Source organism: Triticum aestivum, chromosome 5A (genome assembly GCF_018294505.1).
Source record: "Triticum aestivum cultivar Chinese Spring chromosome 5A, IWGSC CS RefSeq v2.1, whole genome shotgun sequence".
NCBI classification, from domain to species: Eukaryota; Viridiplantae; Streptophyta; class Magnoliopsida; order Poales; family Poaceae; genus Triticum; species Triticum aestivum.
In genome coordinates this window covers 669823923-669833780 of record NC_057806.1, presented here as the reverse complement: position 1 = coordinate 669833780, position 9858 = coordinate 669823923, and the positions used below count along the sequence as shown (strand labels likewise).

General features: G+C 50.1%; 1 protein-coding gene across 1 annotated transcript; it reads left to right on the top strand.

The window, feature by feature from the left end:
* Nucleotides 1-7898: 7898 nt before the first annotated feature.
* On the top strand, nt 7899-9558 carry LOC123105852 (transcription factor BHLH3-like). Its single transcript, XM_044528015.1, has 4 exons — nt 7899-8506; nt 8652-8828; nt 8905-9075; nt 9202-9558. The coding sequence occupies exons 1-4, from the start codon at nt 7946-7948 to the stop codon at nt 9286-9288; spliced, it is 996 nt and encodes a 331-aa protein (XP_044383950.1). The 5' UTR covers nt 7899-7945; the 3' UTR covers nt 9289-9558.
* Nucleotides 9559-9858: the final 300 nt, after the last annotated feature.

The following is a 9858-nucleotide window of genomic DNA, read 5'->3' as shown; positions in this document are numbered from 1 at the left end:
CCCAGGTTCGGGCCCTCTTGATGGAGGTAAAACCCTACGTCCTACTTGATTAATATTGATGATATGGGTAGTACAAGAGTAGATCTACCACGAGATCGGAGAGGCTAAACCCTAGAAGCTAGCCTATGGTATGATTGTTGTGTCCTACGGACTAAAACCCTCCGGTTTATATAGACACCAAAGAGGGTTAGGGTTACATAGAGTCGGTTACAATGGTAGGAGATCTACATATCCGTATCGCCAAGCTTGCCTTCCACGCCAAGGAAAGTCCCTTCCGGACACGGGACGAAGTCTTCAATCTTGTATCTTCATAGTCCAGGAGTCCGGCTGAAGGTATAGTCCGGCCATTCGGACACCCCCTACTCCAGGACTCCCTCAATGGGGTTGGGGTATGGATGAGGAGGGAGAGGAAGACGATAGGTGTGGCTTAAATAGCCTTAGTGCGACATGTTTTCTGATTTTTTTTACTAGTTTCACCAGGTGGAAGTAATGAGCGAGCGGTGTTTGGTGGCATATCAGAGTGTGTGCACACGCGTGGGATACCGAAGGCTGCCTCAATAGCCAAGCTGTGATGTTTCACCGTTGCACATGTCTGTGCCATTGGTCGGGAGTCAAGGGGTCACGCCTACTCGTTCTTCTGTGCGTGTGCCTCTCGTGCATGCATGCATCGTAGGCTGCTCACTCGCATGCATGGCAATGTAGCCTGCTAGCTAGGGCCTGGCTAGAGGAGCGTGGCAACATTTAGTCCAAAGGTCCAACGGGTGGGTTTCTTTTACCAGAGCCCAACAGCTAGCCCACTCATCGCAGCGCAAGCAAATCATCACTGACGTAGCATTGCGTGCCGATCCACACTGTTGAACGTGCAGTGATGCAGTGAATCCAGAGTTGAGGGGGGGGGGGGTTATCCAGCATTGTAAAATGCAGCCAATCACAAAGCCTCACACGCATCAGTGACGTAGCCCTAGCGCCTTATCCAGACCGTCCACTAACAAAGATCCAACAACACAGAAGGGTGCGGGGTTTTAGATGGGGTTTGAGGGGTTTTGAGAGGGTTATGAGGGGTTGTGAGAGGGTTTTGAGGGCTAGGGTTGAGCATAGCTAATTAAAAATCATAAAAATATGCTTGCACCCATCATTGTTTTATGTGAGTGAGTTGCTAGGAAAAATAAGAACTTGGGCTATGGGTATTTTCATGAAAAACCCTTCACAAAACATAGCTATCATGAACGAGGTTACATGGGATTCAAGCTAAGGACTGAGCATGTCTTAGTTTATCCAATCAATCTCATATTGGATATGGACCCTATATTTGCACACTAGATGTCAAGTTTTGATTTTTGGCCCATTTAGAAAAGGTAAATTTTTTTTGCTTAGGAATGGGGTATTTAGCCTAGCTTCGGAGCTCATTTGGAGCATAGTTTTCATGACTAGTGTTTCACATCAACAATAAGAGCTCGGATTGATCGCTTAAGATGCATATGAGTAATATTTGAGAAATCATTGTAACATCAATACCACATACTAAACAATTTCAAATTTGAAGTTTGGCCAGAATTTAAATAGCATTACACAAATACCGTTTTACACAAATTGAGGAAAGTTTTTTATTCTACAACACACATCACCATTAGACAAGCTTGACAAAAAGAAGTTTCAGCTTCAGTTTGACAAAATCTACATGAGGAAAGTTTCAGCTTGACAAAATAGTTCACTCAAACTCTTGGTTTTCTTAACTGGACTAGCTGGGACAGCTTCAGTTGGCACCACAACATCTACATGAGGCTCAGTTTGCACAAAATCAACTCCAGCAGCTTCAATTGGTAATACAACTTGCAATATAGCCTTAGTTTGCGGAACATCTGCCGCAATAGCTAAAGTTTGCAGAACATCTGCCGCAACAGCTTCAGTTTGCACCACATTCTACGCCACATCATCATCCAAATGTTGCTCATGACGCATCACAAGATCAAAGATTGCCTCATTTTGCACCACAACATCATCCAAATCTTGATAATTTTGCATCACAACATCATCCAACTCTTACTCATTTTGCACCGCAGCAGCATCCAACTCTGGTTCATCACCAAAGCTTCTCTTTTTTCTACAGACACTGATTCTTGCCTTTTTGATTGCCCAGCAATCTTCAACAACAAGGGTTTGACCTCCACGCTTCCTCCTGGAAAACAAAGCTTGTAATTTGGCTAGTAATTAAAAACAACATCCAAATAAAAAACACAAACATAAACATACTTTGCCCTTTCAGGAGTGTAACAGCATTTTGGAGATCCTTTTCGGTACCCAAGTTCCTGGCACAACTTTCATGCACAACTTTCATCTATTTTTGGGACCTTTTTGGGACCTTTTTGGCTTTGCATCCTTCTTCCCCTTCCCCTGTTTACTACTCCCACCTTTCTCAAATCATTCCTTGAATCTACTCTCTTTTGGCCTGCCAGCCTTTCTTTTTGTTAGGGGATGACACATGGAAAATTCAATTTTCACTTCAGGCCACTGAGACTGATCTGTAAGTGCTGGAATCGGAGTTGCATATGCAGCCTTGAATCTTGCCACTAAGTAACATTCATGCAAATATGGGTGTATGTTTATCGGGTTGGGAGGCCAAGAAAAGTATGGCATGGTCACATGGTTTCCCAGTGTGTTGCCACTCGAGGCAAGTCATGAAAGTTAGTGTTAACAACATGTTTCCTTCCAGTATTGATATCTCTAACTTCAGCACCCCACAATGAAGATTTTTCAACAGACAAACGTGTAAGATTTCTGCTCCTGTTCACCACCTGTTGTACCACTTCAGGAAACTTATCCCCTTGCAGACAATCATCAATCCTTATTCTCAATTCCCACATGCGCATGATCATGATCCTAGTTTTGTCAACCATGTCATGCACATGCAAGTTCTTTAACTGCTTTATCTCATTGTTAAAACTTTCTGCCAAGTTAGTGTTGATATGATCACACTTGATGGCAGTGTTAAATCCTGACATGTACGACAATAAAGAATGATAGGTGTTCAACCATGGACCGAACTCACTGCATGCTACTTTTATCTTATGAAGATGATATGAATGTGTTCGTTTGGTGTAAGATCTTAATGCTGGCCACATTCTCCCAAATTCTTCCCCTCTGAATTTTTTGATCAAATTCATCCACATATGGCCGAACCACTCCCTCTGCTCACAATGAGGAAAAACATTCTTCACTGCATTTTCTAGCCCTTTACATGCATCTGTGTGTGCTGCCAAAGGTGACATTGTCCCTATGCATCTTCTCAACTGCATCATGAACCATGTCCATGAAACCTCTGTCTCTGACAAACCAATAGCAACAGGAAACATCCAATTATGTCCATCTAAAGCATTGCGTGCTGCCAATTGACCATTCCATTTGCCAGTCAAAAAAGATGGGTCTATGCTCAAATATGGACGACACCTTGCTTTGTAGCCATCTATGCAAGGCTTTAAAGCCATAAAGAACTTGGAGAAAAGAACTCTACCATCCTTTGTTACCTCAGTATCTATCTCCACAACACTTCAAGGTGACCTATTTTCCTCCTCTGCTTTGAAGTTATAAAGCATCCTAAAATTATTTTCCCAATCACCATATAATTCTTTCATTGCCCTCTGTTTTGCTTTTCACACTGTGGTATACTTCATCTTAATGGGGTACTGCTTTTCCATGTCCACTTTAAGTTTCTTTGCTGTAGTGTTTGGTTTCTTGGCTAAAATTGGAGTGATCTTTTCTGCAATCCAAAGCTGTGATGTCATGGTTGATACTCTCCGTGAACTTGTGCAAGCTCATTATCATGTGCATCATCTACATCATCTGCAGCATCTTTCATCAGCTGTCCATCCACATCTTCAAAAGCATCTATATTAGCATCATTAGACAAACTCGATTCATCCCTCTCTTCCTCATCTTGCTCATCTACTGGATCTACTGGAATACCAAAAAAATTGCCCATCTCAGTGTCACTCATTGGTGCAATGACCAAATCAGTAGTGTCTTCTAATTGTACTGAATTCCAATCAACACAAACAACCCTTACAGCACCATCGCAACCCTCTTCTGCATCTTGATCAACCCCCTTTATTACTGTCACTTCACCCGTAAACATGGGCGTTATCTGTCTCTGTGAAGCCCATTCATCATCTACCATCTGCGAAGCCAACTTTGAGGGCACATATCCGACCTTAGAATCGGATTTCAAATCAACGAGCTCTGCATGAAAGGTAGTCTGTTTACTTGCGCAGCCGTCTTGTCGGTCGATTTCATCAACCATCTCTTCACCATTCTCAATTCTCACATACTCACGCTTCCAATTATCAAACCGTAACAATGCTACCTCTTGCTCTGGAACCCAAAACATGCTCTCCCCAATTTTCTCCACGACATTTCTCATGTCCCTCTCTTCCATGCTCTGTATTTCCTGTGGATCAATCTCTGCAAATTCAACCACCCATTTCACAATTGTATCTCTCGCTATGTGTCGCACGCTACCATCACCTAGCTTCGCATTAGAAGGAAAGAATTCGACAGTGGATTCGAATGTCCTAGCACCATCGACCATGTTTGTCAATGGCAGGCAGTGTGAGCTAGCGGAAACTGACGAGGCACAAATCGCATAGGTTGGAAAGGACGCACATACCTAGTCGATGTTGTTGTCTCTGGCGGCTCCATCGCAGCCAGCCCCCCTCCCCAGCACCCAAATCTGGATCAAATCGACCAAAAAACAGAGGGAAACAGAGGCGATGCGGTGAGATCCAACTCGACAAGGAGGGGAACAGGATAAGTGTTCCGGATTCACTCACCACAGCTGCCGCCGTCGCCAAAACGAAAGCTCCGCCGCAGCTGTCATCGTGAAAAAAGCTCTGGCGCCGTCACCGGCTCACCGTCGAGAACGAAGAGGAGGGAGCAACGGGTCACATCTCACTTGATTCATATAGGCACGTGGACACGTCTCTTCTAATGCACTGCCAAGTGGGGCCGTAACTAGATGCACTGTCAAGTGGGACCCACATGTCTTAAACATAACCTCACTCTCATTGACGACCATTTTAATCGCCCGAGTGGGTCTTGGCTATTTGAGCTTCTGAAACGTTGCACCTGAGCTATTTTCGACAACCACGTTGCACTCCTTCCATTTCACCTCAAATGTGTCGCACATGAGCTATTGACCCCATGAGGCCAGGCCTTGGATCTTGCGCGTACCCAAAGCATCTCCGTTTGAATATTTGCTGCAGTGCATCCGCCGGCACTTACGCACTTGCATTAAATGGTTTGCGCAAGGGACCGACCGGCCGCGGCGATATGGATCGTCAAGTGCACGGAGACACGAATAGTGATGCACGCGTGCGTGCAGGCCCGATCGATCGGTCGATCGGCAAGCAATTCTGGTCCGTAGTGCCTGCGTGTTGTTTTTGTGTTGTCTCCATGCATGAGTCACGATCGATCCGAAAGCTCGCGAAGATGAACGAGGACTGGTCAAGTAGTACCCCCTAAATCTCCCGGACAACGAGACCCACACGATCCAATCGATCCTTCAGGACTCATCACTCACGCAACCGGGCGGCATGATTAACCGATCGATCGAGCTAATAATATTCGCGCCGGGCGGTTGCGTCGCCAGCGCAGCGATCACCACGCCGGCCCGATCGAGACGGCCACGCTGCTAGCAAAGCTAGCTGCTCGCGCAGCCCTGATCGAAAACGGCGGCGCACGCGACCAGTCCACATGGATCCCGGCGTAGTAGCTCTGTCACGGTGGCCGAGCTGCCAAAACGGCAAAGGAAGCTCTGTCTTTTCTTTCATTAAATAAACAAAGACGAGTTTCGTGATTAAACAAGAACAAGATCGCTGATTAGCCCTCCGATCCGACCCATACACACGCATAGTATAATTAAACAACACGCACAACGAATTCCTTTCGCTCGATGATTGGTTGCCAGGCGTCGATCGCCGCCGGCGACAGGCTAAAACCACATGCATGGACGATAATTGAAGCCGCATGCATGCAAGCAAAGCTCCCAAATAGTTAAAATAACGGGGAGATTCCATTCCATTCTCAGGGTAGCCCTTGGCCATTTTCTGCCTGACCTACCCGGCCGGTGCAGCCAGCCAGCCGTGACCACACCAGAGATCAGTGACTAGCCAGTTGATGCCAAGGAATGATTGTCGCTTGGGTTTGTCACACCGCATTTAACTCCCAGGTTGCTTCCTTCCGTGACGACCCCCCTCCTAGCCAGGCTGCAAGTTGGCCGTGTCGTGTTCTTGTGGACCTGTGGGCTGTGGCAGTGCTCTACTGCTACTGCTACTGCTAGCTAAGCTACTGGCCGCGTTGCTTGCCGGGAGTGGGAGTATAAGCGTGAGGAGTTTACGCAACTTAGCTGGGAGAGAAATGAAGGGAAGCAAGCATATTCTAGAGATGCTATAGTATATCTTAGGGCATCTCCAGCCGTTGGCCTTTCAGGAAGAGCAAAAAATCGCTCCATGGGGGTGTACCGGCGCTAAACCGCGCACTGCAGGTGTGATGCCCCCCAGTCGCGGCCCCCCATGAAATTTAAAAAAGTCAAATACGACGCAAACACGACTCAAATTTAACGCAAACATCGGCGAGTTCGTTCAAATTTAAACATACTTTACAAAAAAGGGAAAAACTACCGCGGGCTACCCCCGCCGTCTCCCTCGCCGCCCGCCTCGCCGCCCGCCCACGCGGTTCTACATGTCGAGGAGGCGGTAGAACCGCGTGTAGTCACCGCCGCCGTCGTCGTCGTCGTCGTCGACCCCGCCGACGCCTCCGCCGTCCCTGCTGCATCCCTCCCCCGGTTGGCGCGGCAGGTTGGACGGTCCGGGGGCGTCGTCGTCGTCGCTGAGGACCACGACGCCGTGCTCGTCCTCGCGCCCACGCTTGCGGGCGGCGATCTCCTCCAGGGCCCGGTGCTGCCGGACCATCTCGTCGCGGAGGTAGTCGTCCCGCGCCCACCGCAGGGCGTCCTCGTCGGAGAAGCCATGCCGGGCTATCTCCTCGTACTCCACGGGGAGGCCGGGCTCCGGCTTGGGCTCGACGAAGACGAAGCGGCCGGTGGGGGAGGTGTTCTCGCTGATGCGGAGCCGAAGCTGCGGGTGCGCGCGCTGACAGGCGCGCTCTGGGGCTCCGGCTTGACGGGGCGGAGGTGGAGGCAGGAGGAGCCGCCGGACGAGGAGGAGGACCCCCCGGTCTCCATGCGCCTCGGGGTCTAGGAGCTTCCCGGCGGCGTGTGAAGGACGGGGGAGCGGGGTACTCGAGGCGCGACGTGTTGCCGCCCTCGATGTACTCGAGGACGGCCTCCAACGTGCGCCCGGGCACGCCCCACCACCGACGCCGGCCGACGGCGTTGAGCCTGCCGGAGGGCTCGATGCCGTTGGTGGCCTCGAGCTGCCGGAGGGCTCAGCGCGTCATATATAGGCCGAGGCGCCGCCCGTGTGCGAGCCGCCGTGAGTACGCGTGGCGGGCGAGGGAGGGCGAGGGACGCACGTCATCCGGTCTTCACTGCGCCGCCCGTGAGGCATCAATGGCGCAGGCTGACCGGCGCGGCAGCTTTGGCATTGATTCGCCGCGGGAAATGAGGCGATGAGGACGACGAAGGGCCGAGAAGAGGGTAGAGTCGCTGACACGGCGGGCTCGCGGCTGTTTCACGCCAAAACAGTTCGCCCCGGCGTCCCCGGGCGCCCCCCAGCGCGCCGGGTTCGGTCTGGGTCCGCCGGCGCTGTTTTCGGCTCAAGCCGGCGAAAATCGGGTTCCTGAGGACGCGACTGGACCGATTTTTCGGCGCCGGCGCAAAAAAAAACGCCTGGAAATGCCTTCCTGGAGGCGCGGCTGGAGATGCCCTTACTATACAAGTCTAGAACTTGGGCGGCATGAATAAGCTTGACGACCAGTCGTTCCTGGACGAGCTATGTCCGTGCGGCGGAAGGAGGCGCCGGCGCCGGCTCCGGCTCCGTGGCAGGCGTACCCGGGCAGCGGCATAATGACGACGAGCGACCTCCTCTTCTACGGCGGCGAGGGCACCGCCGAGGCGAGCAGCGGCATGGACTTTGCCTGCCCGTTTCAGCACCCCATGGCGCCACCGCACCAGCCGCATGAGGAGTTCAACTTCGACTGCCTCAGCGAAGTGTGCAACCCTTACAGGAGCTGCGTCGGCATCGTCCCTGGGCCTGGGGCCGGCCAGGCGCTCGCTCAGGATCCACTGCACGACGCCATGGCGGAGGACGACCCGAGCGGCGGCAACCTGCATCGCGGTGGTGGGGCGCCGTCGTCACCGCTGCCGTTCGTGTTCGGAGCAGGAGGCGCCGGGGAGAGCTCGGAGATGACCAGGGGCGTCTTCTCCGGCGCCCACCCTAGAAGCAAGCTCAACGGCGGCACTACGTCCAAGAACCTCATGGCGGAAAGGCGGCGCCGGAAGCGTCTCAACGACCGCCTCTCCATGCTCCGCTCCATCGTGCCCAAGGTTACCAAGGTGTGTGTGGCAACTCGCATTTGTCCTGTGACCTAATTAAGTAACCTAGCTAGTGATTTCTTAATTCCTATCAAGTATCAGCTTTCAATTTGAGTCGTGGACCTTAGTTAACATCTTTAGATCGAATCAATCGATCAATATGTAGATGGATAGGACCTCGATCCTCGGGGACACCATAGACTACGTGAATGAGCTAACCGAGAGGATCAAAACCATCGAGGAGGAGATCGGCGTTACGCCAGAGGAGCTGAACCTGCTGAATACCAGGAAAAATGTCTTCATCGGTAGCAGCGAGGAGATGCCGATGAGGAATTCCACAAAGGTACACACTTCGCTTAAGCAGCTGGTCAATTTAAAGGATCCAGACATCAAATCTGAACTGATTGTTATCCATACAGTTTGTCATCGAGAAGCAGGGCGACGGCGAAACCAGAATCGACCTCTGCTGCGCCACAAGCCCCGGCGTGCTGATCTCGACGGTGAGTGCGCTGGACGTGCTGGGGCTGGAGATCGAGCAGTGCGTCGTCAGCTGCTTCGGCGACTTCGCCATGCAGGCATCCTGCTCACAAGTAAGGAATTATCATGTGTCTTTTTTTCGAGGAGCAAAATTTTCCATTAATTTCTTGGCCGAGTGTACATGTTCTCTGCACTATTAAAATTCGATCGTCGATGCATGGTGTCTGTGGTGTATATAGGAGGAAGGGAGGAGCCGAGTGACAAGCACCGACGAGATCAAGCAGGCATTGTTCACGAGTGCAGGCTATGGAGGAAGGTGTCTCTAGATCGAGCACATCAATTCATAAAAGCATGCAGAAGAAGCTATTTGTAATTGTAACTTTGTAATCGTCTTTGTGTTCTATGTTTGCATATATTTGATTGATTTGTTTTGAAAAATATCTGCATGAATTAATGTAGTATAGTTTTTATGTTAAATGTTTTGAATGGCAGTACTATCTAAAGTTCAGCTGTTTGTGACCAGATTGTAATAGTTGGGTGTGTGTCCGTGAGTGTAATCCGTGCATGTATGTATCAATGTATGGAGTGGTGTATTATATTGGGATTTGGCCGACATGAAAAGATACCAATCTGTTGTTGTATTTGGTTGGGCACTGTTACAGATTTTTGTTTCTTGTGTATGTTTAGCTGTTTCCTGACAACAAGTGTTCATCAAGTTTTGTCATGGGCTATACGAACAGTGGTCAAGGATTGGGTACCCATATCGGCACATATGAACAAGCCCTGACGAGTACCTCTCGTACTGTACACACAGTGGTCCGTTGATTCCTTCCATGTTTGGAGAATTGTGTGACCGTGCTGTGTGCATTTTACACCACTAATAACATTCTGACTTG